Consider the following 21478-nt stretch of genomic DNA (forward strand, 5'->3'; position numbering starts at 1 on the left):
GAAATTCTTAAGTATTTTACAGCTGCAAGTTTAAAAACATGGTTTTGAAAAGTTAAAATGCTCTTTTTTTAAGAGTTTGGGTTTTTTTGTAGCCAGCACACACAGAGGGCTCCCACAGAATGAATCTATCTATGTGCACTGCAGATGGAGAACAGACTTGTGCCCCTGCAAACAACTAGAATTAAAACAAAAGCAGCTTCTAAGGGGAATCTCACTGAGTTAAATTCCCTGTGTTGTATTTTTTTTTAAATCTTATTTGCAAAGTAGCCCAACTAAGGTATTAGGTTTTAAAGCTATAAATTATGTCAAAGTCTGTCTAGTAGTAAGTTACTTTTCATCACTACTTGCTTCTCCCTTCATCTTGTAAAGACACTAGAGAAGATGTTTTCCAAGTATATGGTTATTTAAAGTTAATGGAGAAAACTTCTGAATGAGAGCAAAGACCTGTCCACAGAGCTGGCCACGTTCCCACAAACAGCAGCCAAGTATAAAACCGCAGATGTGCATCAGTGTCCACAGTTTCTCAGAGAGATGGATTTCTTTTCTTTCCCTAGATGCCCTAGTTATTAAAGATTCTCTCTTAAAATACCTCTCCTGGTTTTTTGGGCTATATTGCTTCCTTTGACTAACTGCTTGTACTTCTTCCTCTGCGGAACAAGATCCTGCAAGGTTTGCGGTACACGTTCTCTGTGGACTGGTGGTCATTTGGGGTCCTGCTGTATGAGATGCTGATTGGCCAGTCCCCTTTCCACGGGGATGATGAGGATGAACTGTTTGAGTCAATCCGAGTGGACACCCCTCACTACCCACGCTGGATTACCAAGGAATCAAAGGATATATTAGAAAAGGTAGGACTGATGATCAACGTGTAGGTCCTGGTACTGTCTCTGTCCAAGGAGGGGCAAATCTAGGCTTTGGAGAGGAGCTGTTTCTCAGCAAGCAAATTGCTCTTACAAAGGGAAAGCCAGGTCAGATTAATTACTAATGAACTGTTTACTGCCAGCAACCTCAGTTCTTTCAGCAGCGTATCTGTTATTCTTCCCCTGCCTACCTTTTGAGCAAATGAAAGGCTTTACCAGGTGTCTTCTCTTGCAGCTCTTTGAAAGGGATCCAGCAAAACGACTTGGGGTCACTGGGAATATCAGAGACCATCCTTTCTTCAAAACAATCAACTGGACAGCACTAGAGAAGAGGGAGGTGGACCCTCCTTTCAAGCCAAAAGTGGTACGTGAGTTGTTCTTTGTTCTGTAGCAAACAGCAGCTTCAGGGGAAGGGGTGACTTGCTCAAAGTATCCTACTGCCACTGTCTCCTCACATTTACAAATGACAGAGTTATATATCTGTAACCCTCTTGTTCCTGGATGGTTCAGTTATAACAAGGTGCACTGTACTGCTTTGACTGCCCAGAAATCTTCCTATGCTTGCTTTCCTGTGCGCTCTCAGGGAGCTTCTTCATGAATAAAATCTTCAGGAAAACCAACAGATAGTTTCGATCCCTGTTCTCCTCTGGGTTAGAAATGTTCATAGTTCCTTGGGGTTTCCTTTTCTGCAATGCCACATGGGAGAAGCACCAGTAGCTTGAGGCTGCTTGGCTGCTACCTGCCTGCAGGCGTTCTGTGCAAGCATTGCATTTCTGCTGCTTCAAACCAACTGGAGAGTCTCCAAGGGGGCAAAAAGATGCATTCTCTATGCTACTGAATTTAGAATTAATGTACATGCCTGATGTTACCTGAAAAAAAAACATCTGAAGAACAGACCGTGTGTAACTCATAGTCTGTAGCACTGTGGGATGCTGCTGCTCCATCTCACCTGGCTAAAAATCCAAGTCAATGTTCCTCACCCCTGTTACTGGAACAGGTGAAATGATATGGAGGTAACAGTCTCTTTAAGTTGGATTTATGTACTCGATGGAGGAGAGCTGGCCTTTTCAAGAACACAAGGTTTCACATTGCCATAGAAGTGGGAACTCTGGAACCCTAAGGATCCTACAAACAGTAACCTTTGGAGGTTCACAGTAATCTTTAGGAATGTGAATTTTTGTGAAACACACACACAAATATTTTATCCAGACACAAAGCAGCTGCTATAGGACACTGCTTTTTTTTCTCTGGATAAGTACAGACTGTAAAATGCTCTCAGGAATATAAACATTTTGGTTAATGGCAAGAAATACTGGGTTTACATATAAGTAAATGCTGCATTGTTATTGCCAATAGATAATATTTGGGTAATTGTGCAGCATTGTCACAAATCCATGTGGTTCTTCTCCAAAGCAAGCTGGTGCTATTTGGGGTTTTTTTTGTTTGTTTTCAACTACTAATAAGCAATCACTCAGTTATAATCTTACAGTTTTGTTAAAATAGGCTAAATTTTTTTTTTCTCTAAAACAGGGGAAGAAGGGAGGGAGCTCAACCTTTTGTATTTAAGTAATTTGTTCTGGAATAAATTAAAAAGTTTGTCTCAAACTATCTTTCCTCTCTAACACAGAAATCAGCAAGTGACTACAACAACTTTGACAGAGAATTTCTGAGTGAGAAGCCAAAATTGTCCTACAGCGACAAAAACCTGATCGAGTCCATGGATCAATCTGCATTTGATGGGTTTTCTTTTATTAACCCTAAATTTGAACAGATCTTGAACAAGTAGGTCTCTGAACAGCTGGACTTCAAAGCAGGGTTAAACATTACAAACCCACACTCCCAAGTGTTAATGCATTCCAACAACGTTGTCGATACTTCAGAATAATACACAGTAGTGTGATGAATTATGTCCAACTCCTGATTTATTGGCAGTGTTTTTATGCATGGTTGGGTTTAAGGTATGTGAATCATGTGCATTATTTTCTCTGTTTGGGAAAATGTAAATTCTGTTCGGTACTTGAATGTAGTTGTTATATATATATATATATGTGCTGTATATTTTGCTCGAGAGAAGACACTGGGGAACAGATGTCTTTTTAAAATGTGTTTGAGCCCTTGGTTCTTTTATTTGTCTTCAATTAAAAGAAAGTTTAATGTAACTTTCATTCATGGCTCTATGATTTTTAACAATATACAATTAAACTCCAGTTGTCTTTAAATTACAGTGGAAAAAAATAATACTTTGTAAGCCCTGGTTGCTTTCCTAAAAAATTTATGTTGGGTTTTATGTGAATTAACCAATGAAGAATCAGGCAAAAGCAGAGATTCCTAGTGTAACACCAGCTGCTGTGGGAAATGGCTCTGTGCTGCTTTTGAAGAATAAATGCTACACATTTATTCCAAGGCTGTCCAAGCAGGCAACAGAGACCTAAGCATCCCAGAGCAGCCCCATCCTGCCTGGGAATGTGGGGTTCTGCCACTAAATGCCAATTCCTATTAAGAGAAAGAGGCACCACGATCAGAGCAGCTGATCCCAGCAGAGCAGAACTGCCAGGTAATGACTGTGGAGCTCTTGAGTTACTTGCCTGCTCTGCCCAAGAGGAATTATCCTGCTTTACTGCCAAACACAAAATCCAGTTTTGTTTACTTGTTTGTAACACAGCAGCTGTGCCTCCCACTTGCTATTAAGGGCACCAAACTAGATCCTGCTTTGTTGCAACACCTACTTCTGAATATTGATTTTTTTTTTTAACCATTAATGAGTAAGAAAAGCTAATGTTATTGCTGTAAAGCTCCTTAATGAACTCTTCTCTTTGCAATCAGCTCCTAAAATACAAACTGAGGCAAGGTCCCTTGCTTCTCAGGAGCTTTCTGTATCTTGTAATACTATTGCAAATGATTTAATTTTCCCAACACTGAGCAGGTGGGAAAAAAAAAGTGTCTGGGTGTAGATTCATGCAGGAGTTATGCAGTGCTCCAGAGCTCTTAGGAGCACTGTGGAGCTTCTGGGTAGTTTCAGACTGTTAATCCTGCTGAAAGAGCGGGAGAAAGCTGTAATACTTTGTAGAGGCTCACAAGAATACAGTGCTGCCTTTGTTCTTCTCCTAAAGAACAGCTTTAGTAATGCCAGCACGACTGGGATGCCATCTGAGATTGCGGCTGGAAGGGGCAGCACACAGCTGGCATTTCCAAACACCCGGGGTTACCACCACACTTACACAAACCCCTGTCCAAGGGGGAACAAGCAGCGAGGTGCCCCAGGGAGAGCAGAAAACTTGGGGTTTTTTTCCTTCACATACCCTACAAAGTAATTTCTAGTTTGCTGGTTTTCACCAGAAAGTGATTTCTGCTCTCAAAAGTGAGCGCCGGGCACTTGCTCCTGAGCAGAAATGCTTTTCAGGTAAGAACTTACAAATGTGGGTGCCAGCAGCACGGGGTAGTTGGATGGCAAGAAGCTGTGATGAATTACAAGTAGTAGTAAGTGTTGTTTGTGGGAACAGCTGCTCCCTGCACTTACCTTCTTTGCTGTGGAGTAACCAGTGCCAAGCCTGCTCAAGAGAGATCACGGTCTTCACACAGCAACTCTTCCAGCTGGCATTTGACTGACTTACCAGGAGCAGCTCCTGCTGCCACAACTGTGCCAGCTACTCCATCCCTCGTGTTCAACCACTGCCCGAGGCCCTGCCCTGCACCACCAGTACCTCCTGACAGCACAGACACAAAAGCTCCACAGCCTGTACAGCTCCTCAGCCCTCCTGGCTGAAGTGCTGCCCCCCCTCCCAGGGCCACCTGCCAGGCAGCAAAAGTCAAGAGTTCAGTCACCCATCAGGTCTGGGGCATCCTCATACTACAGGAAGATGGAGATATTAAAGGATTTTGTCCAGAAAGCAGCCTAAAAGCTCTAAAACAAACAAAAAAATCACCTCCCCTCCAAACGGAAACACACAGTGGAGTGAAAAACAATGAAAACACTCCTCCCACTTAGCAGAGAGAATACATTGGTTACCTACCCAGGGGCATACAGCCATCAAGAAGACATGAAAATCTGAGTATGTAACTCTAAACCACAAAGCAGTAATTAGTTTTGTCCTTATCCTTCAGAATGACAAGTACCCCTGCAAATTAATGCCCTTCACCTAATCTCTGCATGCAAACTTGTACTGACAGGCAGCATTTGGAAGACAACATAAGAACAGTGTAGCTCTGAGGGCATGGATCAGATCTTAATACCAATGACCAGGTAAAACTAATAAAGTCTTACCTTTCTCTTCTCTGCATGCGAATCTTGGCTTGTATTCATTTAATCAGTTCTTCCAATTCCTTCCTCCATTATTGAGTTTCTTACTTAAATTACAATTTTCGCAGAGTGAAGCAATCAGTGGGGTGAATGAATTTAATTCTCAAGCTTATGGATAAGCTCTCTTAACCCAGCTGCAATTCCTACGCCTGTGGAAATTGTGGAAACCTGCTGAGGTGCAGGAACACTCACCTGGCACTTCAGCCACCAGAACGGGACATGGAAAGAAACACACAGGGGTGCACGTTGTAGCATTTGATCTTTATTACTTGGATCAAACGTCAAATGATTACATTTGTCTGAAACATCACGACGAAGGCCAACAATGTAAGACAAGACAGTTTAATCCCATTCAAGAGACTGCATCTGAGCCAGGCAAGTGCAGTAACAGTCAGAGGCAGTAAATGGGTACAAATACAGACAAGGGTTTTCCCCTCCCCTGTCAGTGACTGTTCTGTCAGGAGGGGGGGACATACACTTTTAGAAAGTGACAGTAATCTGCATTTCTCAACTGTGCCTTCCCAGAGAGGCAGTGAGAACCAGGAGAACCCATCACTCACTCCAAGTCTACATGCACCTCAACTCTACATTCAAATACAAATACAAATTTACACCTGCTCTTGCCAGCCGGGGTCAGATGCAGTCACTGATTTAGTACCTTCCTAATGCAGAACAGACAACTTCATTTTTTTTTTCCTCTTCAAGTATCAGCACAACAGTTTATTTACACTTGTATACAATTCTTTTTACTGAACACCCATTGTAGTAAAACACTCATCACAGTATATTTGAAAGCAGGCTATAAAAATACCTACTGTACATAGAACATTAAGCCTCGAGGATGTTACAGCACCTCTTGACAGTTCAGAGAGGTAAAACAAAGGGAGAGAGGAGACACTTCAAGCCATGCTCACCAGCAAAGAGAAGCAGCCCCTGGGCTCAGCTCTCACTGGGGGAAAATTTTCCTTCCACCAACATTTCTTCAACCAGGTCTGAGCTCAAGAAGTACCACAATCTGCTGGTAAAATCCTGCTTTTTTTAATGCAGCCTCCTGGGATTTGTGCTCTGTAGCTACAGATAAACCCTGACATTCTCAGTGTAAAAACTGTTTAACCACTCCTGTCACGGCCGGATGGTGGAGGAGCAAGGGTTGCCTGGCTTTCCCACGCCAAACTGGGGCGAGGAGGGGGAATTACTCCTACAGTTTTGCCACAAAGGTGGCCTTGTTAACTCCACATCAATAAATTACTCCTCTGAGCAGCGCTGTGCAGGCTGTCTCCTCACCCCATAACTACAGACACAGCTGAATTAATAAAGGTCTGAAATGGCATTACCAAATGCAGGGCTCTCACACACACACACACACACACACACACACAAAAGCTTTAGACAGCAGCACTTGAAGCAAGTCTTTCTGGTCACATTCCTCTTCTGAAACAGAACCCAGCGATGCTCTATGGCTTACTTCCAGAGCTGAATATATTGCTGAATTTAGCTTATTAAAAAAAATTAATCATAACAGCAGCACATTATTTTATAAACCCTGCACAAACAAAAGACAATGTAGCCCTTGCCTGCAAAATGATGTTACCAGGGCCTGGTATTCCACACAGGAATTGAGGAAAGAACAAAAACAAAACAACAGAACAACCTCAACAACATACATGGTAAAAGCTCAATTATCTGAAGAGTTTCCTTAGAAAAAAACACAGTCAAACTATCAAAGAATAGGTCTCCTCATTTCAGAGCTAGAGCCAGCAGCAGTGCTGGCAGCTCACTTCAGTTGTCTGGTAACACACATACAAAATACACTTTGATTTAGTACAGTTAAAAGATTGTGGCCTCAACAGACACAGACAATTCCATTTTTAGCACTGGAGTCTCACTAGGCATTAAAGAGCAGCAAAGAACTGGGATGATGGAAGGTGCTTAAAAACAATACAAAAAACCCCAAGGCAGGGGTTATTATTTCAGAATTTACCTGGTGTTTTTCTTGCATGAGCTGTTAGAATGGTTAAACTCACCTAACCTCTCTGTACTGTTTCCTGATGTACGTATTAAATGTGGCTATAAAAGAGAAACATATACTTTTATGTTGAAATTCATTCCAAAAACTGCCTAAAGAAAAAAAATATCACAACGCTAACAAGACAAGCAGCTTCTCCAGACCCTGACAGTCTGAATCCTTCTCCCCTCCCTTCCAGAATCAGAGAAGCTGCTCATCCCCTCCTGTAACTGCAGCAGACAGGACATATCTCTCTCTCTTTCTCTCTCAATTCATTCCCCAGGCTGCCAGCTGTACTCACACTTATGCCCTCCCACTTAATACTGTGTCCCCCACTGCCCTCCAAAATACAGTTGGCCTCTGGAAAACATTAAAATCTTGTTAAAACAGCTGAATCTTTCAGGTAGCAGATCTAGCTTTAATGCTTTGATTTTCCAAAGGGAAAATCTCCCTCAGAAATTTCAGAAAAATTTTAAGTTGTGGTTGGCAAACCAAAGCTCAATTTAAAACACAGAACAGTCATCAGAGCTGACGGGCTTCTCCATTTAAAGCAGCTGTGCAACATGAAGCCTCCAATGCTCAAAATGTAAAATTTCACCCATGTTAAATACGCCATCAAAAAATCTCCACGTAATTCTAGGCAATCATTCACAGTAAAAATAAGAGGAACTCTTAGAAAAAACACTTAAAAAAAGAAAGTAAAGTCTTGTTAAAATCTGACAGTAAAATCAACACGAGCAATTAACCACCTTCCACAGATGAACAGTAAAAACCCACTGAAACTGCACAAATTTACATATGGAAAAAAAAAAATCTTGAAATCAACTCTACTCTGCTTCCCACACTCTTTTTACTGATACCTTTCGGCACTGGGAGTTATCCACAACTAGGGGTTTTCTCCAAAGAAGGGGAGTCACATTCGAAATGTCTCAAAGTGAAGGGGAGGCGCGTTCATCCCAACCCGCTCCGACACCTTCTCCACCTCCGGGCCCTGAGCTGCGCTGGAGGAAGGGCTGCTGCCCCTGGAGCTGGAGCTATAGGTGGGTGGGCACTGTCCTCAAAGCTTCTTCTCTCGACCGATCCACACCTACATTCTGCAAATTTAAAGACAGAAGAAGATCGTAAAGCAAAGGTTTCACAGCCAGGCGCGGTTTCGCTTAACACGAGGCTATTACTTAAAGACAAGTAAGTCTGAATGCTTATTTCCTCAAAATGTTTTGTAAAACACAAGGAATGGTCCCAGTCCCTGAGTAGGAGTCAGAACCAGGCTTTGACTTTGTTCCAGTGCCAGGCACTTCACAGAGCCCCTCAGATACCCAAAAGCAGGATCTCTGCTGCAGGTGAAAAGCATTTCTAAGACATGTATTACACCAGGTCTGGTAGGACAGTCAGTCTCTACACCATATGCAGGTCACAATGGTGTAGTTTTTAAAACCTTTTTATCCTTTAATCACAGTTTTAACCACATTTTTCTAATCCATTGTCTCTCCTGGTCTTTATGGACATTGTATAAGGAAAAGCAGAACCCTGCAAAGGTCATAAACCACACAAGCACCAATAAAATCCGGAGGGAGGGCCGCCCACCTCTCCTTGTTCAGAGCACACTGCAGGAAATGGCTCCTTAACACCAACAGCCATAAAGCTAATTCTGATCCTGTCTGTGAGCAGCCAAGTCACTGGAAGAACTCTGAATAACTCCCTGAAGGGCTGGTAACATGAAGTGTTCCCTAAAGAGCCGGAAACATAAAGTTTAAATGCACTTCAGGGTACACAGGCATGTTGGCAGATGTCACACTGACATCAGGGTATGTTTCAGTGGTTTTATAACCACATTCATTAGAGTTTACTTTCCAAACAAGTCTCTCCAGTCCAACTCCAGGGAAAGGAGAGCCCCTCGAGCACCCAGCAAGGGGCACTCTCAGCACACCAGACACACAATGCCATCAGTCAAAACACATCAACTTAAAAAGCAATTCAATCCTCTCCCCAACCCCAGTTTCTAGATTTTTAGCCATTTCTTAACAAAACAGGACATAAACAAGCAGCACCAGATTTTCTTTGGGGGTTGAAGTGTGCCAACATCACTTCTGCCCTTACCAGTTCTCCTACATCCATGTCAGCCCTTTCCTTTCTCATCAGTCTTCAAGGTCTCAGGTAAATTCCCTTGGTTTCCACCATAAACACCACACCAAGGTTTCTGAGCACACACACAAATGCTGCTGGGCAGTGTCCTGGAAACCCCTGCATCCACCAGTACATGGCCCAACCCACTCTGACTTCTCTCTTTGAAGGAAAGCAAAGCAACAACCCTATTTCAGAAAGAAGCTTCTAGAGGAAGCATCTACACCAAGGGACACACAGAAAGCATCAACATCTGTCTAAGAACACAAGGAGCTAGCAGAACAAGTCATATTCTGCATGACTACACAGGAGGGGAGAAAACAACCAGCCAACAGATTATGCTGGCATTTGGTGTGTTTGTTTGTGTTTTTCTTAGCAACTTATGCAAAACACCCAGAAATTCCTTGGGACTGTGGAGATGTCTCCCACAGGCACTCCAAGAATATTGGCTGAAATCTTTTAAGCTGATCATCTGATGTTGATTCAAAGAAAATTAAATGGAGCATGAAATGGAGCATCAGTATGCAGGAATCCAGAGGTACTGGAAATTAATCCCCAAGCAGCAAGGACTAGACAGCTCTAACATGAAACTAAAAGGAAACAAGGTGATTAAGGCACAGCAGAAGATACCTCTCATTGACTGAAATAAGCTGTATCAGATGGAAGCAGCATCTTAGCAAGTGAGACAGACCCAGAGGGAATATCAATACACAGGCGAGAAAGTTGAAAGCAAAAAGTGGTTGGATTTGAATAAATACAAACAGGCTGTGGAAGCAAAGCACTGAACTGTCACAGTGAAGGAAGAAAACTGGGATAAACCCTAATAAACACCCCCAAGGGCTTCTTAGACAAACACAACAGATGAGAGCAAGACCAGATGAACAGGGGCTTAGAAAGGGACCGGTATCCTCATTAACAATAAATGGATTCCTACTCATAGGAATCCCATTAGATGAGATGATGGCAGCTGGGATTGTATCTGCTTCCAGAACAGCCAAGGGCATTGAGAGGTAAAAGCTGTGCAATGAGGACAGTGCTGCTGCTTAGAAAGGTGACTGAGGTTAATGCCTTCCTTTTGGGACCAAAATGTGTCCTGGCAACTGCTCAGCACTGCCTTCCCAAAGCACACCTGGACAAACCACCATCCTGGGAATAATACTGCCACACACCAGCAGCAACACGGTCTGAAGAGCCTGGGAAACACAGCAGTGGGAATAAAAACCACACTCACCTCTTCTAAATACTATTTCTACCAAGGCATATGGACTCTCACTCAGTCAGCCCAGGCAGGGGGTCACTGCTTCCAGAGCCCACTGTCTGAGGCAGGAGCAGTGTCACTCTGCCTTACACAAGGGTCCATCTCACCCAGTCCTCCCTGGAAAGACTCAAAACACACAGATTAACTCAAATACACTCCTATACCACCACTGGTCTTCTCCTCATTATACTCTTCCCTTTGTACACTTTTTTCCTACAGAACAGAGCCTCCCCCAGCAAAGTGCTGTGAGCCTCTGAACAGGACAGCCCCTGCCATCTCAGTTTTACTTTGATTTAGCTACACATGTTCTGTGATCTTCACAGCAGAACAGGAAGATTTTACAGAAAGGCTCCTCTAGGGAAAAGGAAGAAGCCTCTAAGGACAAGAACCAGCACAGGCATAAACAGAGAAATAAACAGCAGGATACAAACATTCCAGCCCCCTATCAGCCAGCCTTCCCTCGGCAAAGCCATGCCACAAACTTTGCTGCTACTTCCCGTCCAGCATCAGGCCTTTCTGTTACTGAGGAAGTAAGGCAGAGAGGACTGTTGAGCAATCATGCTGTAAGAGGAGACCCCTCAGAGCATTCTGCTTTTAAATATCCGCTTCACTCCGTTGCACACATCAGCACAACGAGTGCTGTGCTCAGCAGAGAACAACACGCAGCCACAGCCCCAGGAAATCAGGCTGGCAGCAGCTGGCAGGGGTGGAGGGTCCTGGGTGCTTCTGCTGCTTCACCTCCCTCTACAACCTCTGCCAGAACAGCCAAGCTCAGCTTTCCTCTCCAGCCAAGTTCCTGCCCTGTCCATCCTCCCCGTCCATTTTCTCTGACAGCCCGAGCCTTCCTTTCTCAAGCAGCAAAACTCAGTTTTTCCACAGCAGACGCCTGCACACATTTTGGCTCCATCAAAAATGCAACACATTTAGTTTAAATTGAATGGTATTTCCTTACCTGTGGCCTGCAGAGGTGACAGCACTCCAAGCTGTCTCCATGCAGTTAATAAGTACCCGACTGGCCGGATCTCTGCTACCCCCTGGGAATGCTACCTCAACTGTCAGGTAAGAGCAACCAGACTCACTAATTGGTGTGTGCAAGAGGGTATGGCAGCTCAGGTCTCCTTCCCCAGAGCATCTTTCACAGCAAAGCTCATGCACAGAGGTTGGAACAATTAAACAAGGAAAAGTGACCAAACACTCCTATGTCACAGTCACAAACAGCAACAGGAAAATGATCCAGGTTCCCCCAGTCCCAGCCCATGCTGGGACACTGACTTAACTAAACACCAACCAGTGCAGCAGGAGGCTTTTTGGCCAGGAGGTTATTTGGTTATGGCAGACATTCCCAATTGCTCTAAACTTCTGAAAACTTCACTACAATTTTAGAAGTGCAGATATGCCACACATTTTTTCTGAAATCCAGGTTTTGGAAAAACGTACCACCTGAGAAAACCAACATATAAAAAGCTTTCCACAACCTACACTCTTGCTTACATTCAAGACTAAAAGATGCCCTTAGAAAATAGTTCCAGGATGTGGTGACTTTTCTGCCTTTCCCAGCCTCAATGGTGTCTACTCAATGGCACAGGTGATTCCATGGCCTCAGGTTGCCCATTGTGCCCAGAAAGGCACCAAGGCACCACATCCCCAACAACCTGCAGCCTGCGAGAGGCTTTGCTGTCACTCAGTTTTGGATTCATCTCCTGCTGGTTGAGATACCCTATCTGCTGGAGTCACAACCCAGCTGCAAAATCCTCTGACTAGGTCTGCTTCCCTGGTCTGAAACAGCTTAAATGCTACTTATTGGAGCCCAGATAAAATCTGGGTACAAAACAACTGGAGCAGAACTGTAAATGCTTGATCAGCCATGTCTGTACAAGAAGCAGGAAAAGAGGGAATTTAAAATCACTTCTGCTGAAGGGCAAACCCTAAAGCCTAGTTAATGCAGAACATCTGTTAACAAAAGTCATATATTAAAAACATTTATACACATTCCTGTTCTTTGAATAATTGTTCTGGAACTAAGTGAAGACTTGCTACCCTTTTCCAACAGTACATCATTAATCAGCCCATGTAGACCACTAGTGCTATGGACCAGCAGGATTAGGAGTTTACAGCAACTATGAGTTGTTATTTTACACCACATAGCAGTCCAATCACTCCTAAGGGCACTGAAACAGATAGTACTAGTGTCTAGAAAAGCAACTTCAGACTTTCTTATCTCTCACAGGATGATGTGCTTCAGGGCTTTCACTGCAACTAACACTAAATGATTGCTGGCTGCTACAATAAAACTTAATGCTGCAGGATATTTAAATTACAGCAATTTACAAAAGCAGCACTCCAGCATGAGCCGATCAATGTTTGATAACTCATCCACAATAAATCAGCCAGTGCAACAGTTTTATTGTGATTTGATAATCTTTTCAAATCATATGCTGTACAAACATTTGGTTTGGATTATGAGTTGGGTTGGGGTGGGGTTTTTTATTTCAAAGTGATTGAAATTATTAGTTTTTCAATTTATTTTGAAGCAGTAGGATGAAAACAGCACCCCAAGTTCGATAGTTGATCAGCACACAGGACTCACTGATGACCAGGGACTGTTACAAGAGCGTCCTCGGGAGGTCTGGAAATGTCTACATTCTGTATAATAATAAAAATACAGAGAATATTTATCATGCAGCAGTAAGAGCAACAAAAACACCAATCAGATTCCTTCACAAGTACACAGCTGCATTCATTCAGAAGCAGAGATTTTTTTTTTAACCCCCCACACCCCGAGAGTGCAGCAGAGACTGACAGCCCATCACTGTCCCAGAGCGAGACAGCAGGAAAATGTATTTACAGAATTCACTGACCCCACACTGACAGCACTACCAAAAGCTCAATACATTCACATTTAGGAAGAAGTCTTTTACAGGCCCAAGCAGGAATCTACTTAATCATGTGCTTCAGCACATACACATCTATCCATTAAGCAACTTGCAGTGTTTTACTGAACTATGCCACACACTTCTGTCCCAAGAGAAGAATTGCAACATTTGTTTGTGTTATAGGCATATAACAACCCTGAAAAAATTAAAAAATATGTTCTCAGACATGCTAATCTTTCAAGGCTGGTTACACTAACTAGGTGTCATCTCATTTTGCAAAGCCTGCAGAAAAAACATGACATTCAATTATTCAAAACCAAACAAAACCAAGAGCCCAGCAGAGCCAAATGCTCCTGCTGGGAAGTCCAGCTGAGTGCAGCCCCATGGAACCAGCTCAGGAATCACACCTGCCTCGTACACCTCGTGCAAGTCCCAAAGACCCTGCCAATCAGTATTGTCCCTTCTACCAAGAGAGCACACTATGATAAACTGTTCTGAAGTTACCTCCAGGACCCACTCTAGGCCAAATCATTGCAACTTCTTCAAACTTCATGCTGACAGGCTGCCTGAGTCTTACTTGTTTCACACCTTTCACTACCATCTCCCTCTCCCCTCCCCAAACTCCAAAAGGAAACCTGGGTTTCGTGCTACGAGCAATCTTCCTGTCAGTCATTCACCAACTGAGCCAGAGATGCAAAGCAGACACTTCACCCCACTGCTTGTTTTCTGGCCCAAAGGGGGGACCCAGAGCAACTCCCCTGAATTATTTTCAGTAAAAGACCATAGACTCCTTCACTGGAAAAGGTCAGAACTTCAGCCACTACACTGCTGACAAACACAAGGCTTCAATTTGCTCCAGACAAAACCACCATGGTACAATGAAGTTCACACATACCAGAAACAAAGACTCCAGAGCCTTGCCTGCATTTTTGCCACGTGAAAATAGATGCTTTCAGCTGAGCCCAAAAGGAGGGCACTGTTCTGGACTACAAGTGACTGGTGGGGGCACAGAACAGCCCACTGGGCAATTCTCAATCCAATAGTTTCATTGTTTAACAATGTTGTTATGTGATGCTGCATTTAATTAAATGCTCTGACTTCAATAGACCACTTGAAAACTTAATTTTACAGAAGTAATTAACATTTTTGTAGGTGATGAAAATAAAAGCTTTCGAAATGTTCATAGTTCCCTGAGCATCATTTAAATGCAGGCAGGACCAACTTAGTCCTTCAATCAGATCTCCTAAATGAACAGTATGTCACCATCCATAGTCAGCAGGCTGGGTTTCCTTCAGGACAGAGGGAGAAAAGAATTTGAGGGGTTTTTATAAAAATGCCTCTGCTCCTTTTTTAAAATTCTTTTAAAATTCATTAACTCAATTTACTTCTGTTCCAATTAGTCTTGTGTCTTTATGTCCACTGCAATGTACCTGTTTGCATGATCCTCTACGTGCACCTGGAATAGAGGCACCCCACACCAGCATGGCCACATCACCTCCTAGACATGTTGAGAGTCACTTGGTGATTCAGGCAGAGCTTTGCCCCTTGAAATAAACCTCCTCAGTTAGAGGAATGGTATTTTCAACAACATTTAGCAAGCTGTAAATTCAGCACCAATATTTTAATCAGCAAAACTAAAGATTCTGTTCCTCTACATTATTTAACATGGATAACTTACTGCTCCAAGACATCCTGATTTATTTTCACTATGCTTCTCCAACTTCAGGCACTGTGAAAACAGATTTCCTAAACCTGACAAACCAAACTAAGATACAAAAGTGGTAAAGCAGAAAGGGGAGTAGAAAAATATGCAGAGCCATTGTCTAACAGAAAATGTCTTGGCTACGGATGACCCAAAGTCAGTATTTTCACAACTCAAAATTCCCATGCCATTACAACAAAACTTCTTCACAGAGCCCTCCAGCATGAATTCTGAACAAAACTGCACCCTCAGGTAAGAAAGGCACTTTGTGTCACATGCTCTATTGAATACACACATAAAACCTCATTCTCACTATATTCCTTTCCACCATAAACCACTGTTCTGAAAACCACCAAACATGGTCCTCTTTTCTCATGTTATCAAACTGACTTTCAGTTCACCAGTAGGCAGTGCCTGTAACCTCAGCACGGAATCAGTGCCACACCTGGGGGCATTAGCATGAGAATCTGCAAGGGAACCAGAGGTTTTTAATCATGGCACGTTTCACATAACTTTCAGAACACAGCAATGGAAGAGCTTTGCACAAGCAGCAGAACCAACCTAAGCTCAGGTCAACACTGAGGAGCAGAGAAACACGTGCCTGACACAGGGAGAGCACGAAGCTGCCACAATCTGACATCTGATCTCCACTAACATTTCACAAATTCCCTTGTCCTGCTGTATCCTGAGATCTAGTCTTCCTCTCCAGCTTCAGCTTAAAACACAGGTGACATCATCAATTCCTCTTTTTCACACAGCAAGGACTGCAGGGGTGAAAAAGCTGATGATCTCTCTCTCCTCTCTCTCTCTCCCCAAAACAAGCGTGGCATTCACAACATAACTTTTTTACTACACCCTACTTCTGCTCAATGACAAAGCCTGGCAGAACTTTATGCAGCTTTCAGGTGGATACCACATCTTCACCTTCACATTCATTTTTTGAAGATGAATTATTCCAGCTCTAACTCATATAATAAAGATAAATCTGCTCAATAAAAAGGATTTACCCCCTGCCAACAGTAAATCAGTAGTAAAGCTTGATATATAAAATTAAATACACTCTCAGTTGAGTTATCAAATCACTTCTAACCACAAGGACAACAAAAATCAGCTCAGACAGTACATTACATCATGTTCTCCAGTTTGAGAGATATTCTTACCTCAGGTTTATCTCTGTGTGTGTTTACAGCTTCCACATTCAGAAATATAGACTCTACTTTACATCCTGTTGACAAAAAACACATTTTTAAATAAATCTGCTTTAAAAGTGAAGTTATAGTAAAGATGCAATCTAATTTTGAGTTGGTGAAGGTTAAATCACTTTCCCCCCTTCTGATTTATACCAGGATTTCCTGAGTTCTGAAGAGCTAAAGCTACTGAAATGAATCTATTCCACCTAGAGGAACACTATTCTCAATCTGATAATCCATCTCCTCCCCTTAGCTTTATCATTATTTTCTTTGAAACACATTTTTATTTGTTTAAACATACACGAATGTTCAAGTGAGAAAGTTCTTACTTGTACCTTTTTTGTTTTTAAACATCTTAGATTTCTTAGAATTTCATTGTAATACAGAAGGTAAATGCTGTTCTCATTTTTAAACATGAAAACAATTACAAAAAGGTACAGTGTGTTGTTAGCAACCCCCATTCCCCTACACATGCAAAACAGTTTTAACTTCCAGCTAAATGGAACTTTAAAGTTGACTTCTGAAAAGACTTTTGCTTTGCATTCAAAAATTCAAAACTCCAGTGAAGCAAGAAAAATTAAACAGTCAGAAGAAACAACAATTTCCCAGATGGTATAAACTTAGGTTATTACTTAATTACTCAATACACCATGGGATCAGCATTTTAAGAAATATCTGATTGCCAAACACTTTTATCTCACATGAGCATGACCTTTATAAGCTACTCCTACTCTACACAACATTCATTAATAGTCAGTTCCTCTGACCTACCACAGAGACCATCTTCTATCTCAAACAGGTGGTCAGATTTTTCTCCTAACTTATTTCCTGAAGTCATAACACACTCCACAGAATTAGCACATGACAGAAAAAAACTGATTTCTTAGAAAGACACTGCACTTAAAAAAAAATAAATTAGTAAGGCAAGTATTCACCTTCCTTTAGGGAAACCTATTCTGAGAAAGCCCGTTTGTCACAAACACTATGAGCAAACACTGCAGCCAGCACTCAGAAACAGCCAACCATAAAACAGGTTTTAAGGAGGAAAAGCACACACCTCCCACTGGAACAGGACCTTTAGTCATCCTTCCATTCACAGATCCACTGTGACCCTTGAGACCAAGCCAAAACAAGCTCTGGCCCCTTCTGTTGGCCATTACTAAGGCCTGGTTACACAGCAGACACTTCCAGAGACCTCTCAGTCCTTACTGAGCTTAAGATCTGAAAAAAGCATCATATGGAAAGCTTTAAATATAAACTAAAGGGACATGAGTTACTCCACAACGTGCATACTCCCAGCTCATTTTTAATTACTGAATGACCAAGTTCATCCCTACAGCAAGCTGCAGTTTCTCTTTCCTGTGTGCTCCCACACAGACCATCACTACACTGGATTGCTGGGCAAAGGTCTCATTTATCCTAATCCAGCTGTCAGGCTCTAACAGATGTTCCCCTACTGCAGATCAGACACTCAAGGTGGGAATGATGCTGCTTCCAGTGCCAGGATGAGCAAACCCCCAGGGGAGGCATTTCCCCAGAACAGGATTAGCTGGAAGGTATCAAACACACCAGGTCTGATCCTGCATCCTGCCTTGCTGGAGCCAAGTGATGCATCAGCTTGAAATAATGCCACAGATCAGTACTGTAGAAACGATTTACTCCTGTGTCCTCAGGTGGCTGAATTCCAAAAAGAAGGTTGACTGAAATGTGCTAATCAGACATACACACCAAATGCTTTAAAAAAGGACAATGGCATTTCTTTCACTGAAGTCAAAAGGGTAAGGACAGTTATTTCCTACCGTTTTGTTTCCTTCCTCATTTTGTGTGAGCACACACTGCAAACATCCAGGCCCTCTTAAAATGTATGAATGGTCACCCAACTAACCACAAAAAAACCCCAACCAATCAGACAAGCAAACAAACACACACACAAAAATTCACCAGAAAACCCCCACAAAACCAAAGACAACCCCAAACAAAAACCTCTCAGTGGAAACAGGCAGAGATTAGTGAGTAAAGAGAACCCAACTAAAAAAAAAAAAAAACAAAACAAATAAATAAAAAAGAAGTTTTAACTGCTCTAAATCTCTATTTTCAAAACTCCAGCTTGTCATGCAGGGCTGGGAACACCAGATGTCACCACAGCACAGGCAGTTGTTACTGTAGGACAATGCAGCAATTAAATGAGAAAAATCTCTTCAGGCAGATTTCCCAGTGTGGCAGCTACTTTGTTTTGTAATCTACTTTGTTTCAACCTTTTTTTGAAACTTAACAATTAAACAAAATACAGGTCTAGACCACTACTTTTCAAAGCTGATAATCAAAGGCAGCTTTGCACTTCTGATTAATGACTGGACTAGCATTTTTGGGCATCGATTTCCTGGTGAGATGTGCCGATAGTTCTCTGTCTGTAGATGATCTTCTGAAGTGTGATGAAATATCAGCAGATATAACTCAGCCATCATTTAAACTAACAGCAGGTACACATCAAGCTGAAGTTGAAAGACACACAAAACCTCATCAGCAATCAGCCTAAAACCCAAAACAGAGCATGTTACAACCCACACCCCACACTGCCCAGGCTGGCAGAGGAGCCCAGTGAAAGGCCCTGAGCCCAGCACTGGTAACAGCTGCTGACAAACGATGCCAACATCAACAAACAAGGTGATGCATGTGGTACTGTGAAGGTCCATGCAAAAAAAAAATACTTCAGGAAAAGAGAACAAAGCTATTAAAGGCTAAGGGAACACCTTCTGTAAGACGATAAACCTATACAATTGTAAATTGGCCTGTCTTCTAAAAAGCAATACCCTCCAATACATCAATGAAAAATGAGATCTTGCTGTACCAGACGTGTAAATGCACGGGTTTGCCAGAAGAAGTAGTGAAATAGCACATGAACTGAGCACAGAACTCTCTTCTAGCACTCACAGCCTCTGGTGGTTCCAGGCCTTCACCAACACATACGTATCTCCTGGCATAAGGCAAGGCAAATGTAATCCAAAGGATTCATCGATTCTAACCAAAGCTGTGCAGGCATACAGGAAATGTCAGACCCAACAGTTCAATTCCATTTTAAAGCAAAATAAACTTAGGTTTGATTTAAATGCTTCACAACCTTTCCTGATGACAAAGACAGCACAGTTAGACTTATATATTACATACACTTAATTCCACTTACCATAAGCCACCGGGGTTAGCTTTAAGACAGTATGCAGTGGGCACTTCAGGTAAGGGAGTTGTTCTGAGAAATCAAACCACAAATTACATATGAAACACAGGTTACAAGTAACTTCTCTATTATGTTACAGGTCAACCACTTAAATGAGTTTTTATCTGACATTGTATCTGCTTTCTTCCCTAGCATGCAAACAGAGATGCTAATCAAACAGAGCTAATCAAACTCCTCACTGTTTCAGGTGAGGAGTAGCTCAATAACATCAAGATTCACGTGTGGGTCAAATATAAAAAAATTACACTTGGGTACTGACCTAACACAGCCACCCCCTGATGATAAGGAAACTGATAGAATTTACTGTTTGGAAGCTTAATCAGTTAATTTTCAAAAAACAGACCATCTGTAATATATCAAGGAAGACTTACCTGCGGGCTTGTCAAGAAAATATGCGAGCAAACAGCGCATGACAGCTTGGTGACATATGACAAGCACATTTTCCTGCCTTTCAAGTTCCATAATTACTGGCTCCAGTCTCTGAACAAGATCTTCATAGGACTGGGTGGGGAGGAGAAATACACAGCACATTAAAAAGGGAAAACTCTTTGAACAGTGTATGGATATACAGGGGATCTTACTTTCATATTAGTCATCTTCTATATATTAGTGCACAGACAAACACTGCAATAATAATTTTCCTTAAATTGAGCACACAGTTCGGGTCTTCCAGACTATCAAAGTGCAGACACATAAAATAAATCTCCCTCGTGGAAAAGCTTTATTAAATTAGCCACTTTGATCAAGAATTTCCACAAAATGCCTAGAATTTAATTCACATCATCTGCAAATATACAGGTTTAAGTCTTGCACATCGCTTTCCATACCTCATCTTCAAAAGCACCCCTCTTCCAAGCAAAAATCTGGGAAGCCCAGCCTACAGTAAGCACTCAAAGACTTTACAAAGCCCGACTTGTTCAGGCTGCCCTCTGAAAACAAACCAAGGGCTTGTTGAAGTGGCCTGGTGACAGCAGCCACCATCCCACCAGAAGTCACAGATTGAAGAGAATGGATGCTCTTGCATGTGCACGGGGAATCTGCTGCAGGAACGTTGCTGCTGGTAAACAGCAGGGTTTCTGCTTATGCATGGTTAAGTCAATTTTCATGTCCACAGTAAAGACAACACTTCCAAAACATGTCATGCAATGTAAATGCAGAGAACTCGTCACATCACCCAGAAAAACAGGGACTGACCACAGCAAAAGCCTTTGCCCTGGTCCCAAGGCAGGATGGAAAGCCCCTGCTGACTGAGCCCTGGGCAAGAGGAAGCCCCTGGTCTCCAGCGAGCTGTGCAAACCCCCTCGGACTGTTACCAGGGACACAAAACTGCCTTTGACAAACACACAAATCTACCTTTGACTAACGGCTGAGCTCAGCTAATCACCCCAAGGCACTGAGGGAGTTTGAAATGTTTGTCACCGTCCCCGGAGGACGGCACCGGGTTTGAAAAACAAACAGTCCTTGTTCAAATGGATTAGGAGAACTCAGCAGCTTAATGACTGCCTCATTAGTAAGACCGGGGTCACACTCCCAGGAACGCTGCTCTTATCACAGTGATTGCTCCTGACTGCTGAGGAAGAAGATGACAGAGCTCTGGTTCCCCATGACACAAACAGCGAGCAGCTGGTCCAATTACTCCTCCACCCTGCTGCCCAGAATCCTGAGCCTTCAGCACCCACAGACAGACCCTGTGACCATCTGGTAATTGCTGCACTGTAACGGGGTTGCTTCAGAAAAGCTGTCAGCAACTGATTTTCCCAGAGGCAAGGAGTGTAATAAAGTGAAAGACCAACGTGGCTTCTTGAGATTCCCCCAGCATTTCATCCAGAGCCGCCTGCAAAACAGCCATCACCCAGAGCAAGGGTGAATAGAAACTGCCCAACTTGGCAGTATTTTTGCATATGCAACAGCTGAAGCCTTGCAATTCTTCCTGCTTTATC

At 42.7% G+C, this 21478-nt stretch overlaps 2 protein-coding genes across 12 annotated transcripts in view; one reads left to right on the plus strand and one right to left on the minus strand.

The window, feature by feature from the left end:
- PRKCD (protein kinase C delta) overlaps window positions 1-3025 on the plus strand; it is a 59237-nt gene extending 56212 nt beyond the window's left edge. For all 3 annotated transcript variants that reach the window (XM_064667847.1, XM_064667846.1, XM_064667848.1), the window contains 3 exons: window positions 660-848; window positions 1096-1224; window positions 2488-3025. In XM_064667847.1, coding sequence (XP_064523917.1) covers window positions 660-848; window positions 1096-1224; window positions 2488-2646 — 477 coding nt within the window. In that variant the 3' untranslated portion in view covers window positions 2647-3025. The remainder of the gene's footprint in view (window positions 1-659; window positions 849-1095; window positions 1225-2487) is intronic.
- Window positions 3026-5399: 2374 nt separating this feature from the next.
- Window positions 5400-21478, minus strand: part of LOC135420405 (6-phosphofructo-2-kinase/fructose-2,6-bisphosphatase 4) — a 56339-nt gene continuing 40260 nt past the window's right edge. For 5 of the 9 annotated variants that reach the window (XM_064667850.1, XM_064667858.1, XM_064667856.1 and 2 more), the window contains exons 11-15: window positions 19910-20039; window positions 19488-19550; window positions 16277-16341; window positions 13129-13184; window positions 5400-8256 (exon numbers count right to left, since the gene is read on the minus strand). In XM_064667850.1, the coding sequence (XP_064523920.1) occupies window positions 8250-8256; window positions 13129-13184; window positions 16277-16341; window positions 19488-19550; window positions 19910-20039 (321 nt within the window). In that variant the 3' untranslated portion in view covers window positions 5400-8249. Of the gene's footprint in view, window positions 8257-13092; window positions 13185-16276; window positions 16342-19487; window positions 19551-19909; window positions 20040-21478 lie in introns of all 9 variants that reach the window. The other 4 variants (XM_064667852.1, XM_064667854.1, XM_064667851.1 and 1 more) reach the window with 2 other exon arrangements.

Source organism: Pseudopipra pipra, chromosome 11 (assembly GCF_036250125.1).
Source record: "Pseudopipra pipra isolate bDixPip1 chromosome 11, bDixPip1.hap1, whole genome shotgun sequence".
Taxonomy (NCBI): domain Eukaryota; kingdom Metazoa; phylum Chordata; class Aves; order Passeriformes; family Pipridae; genus Pseudopipra; species Pseudopipra pipra.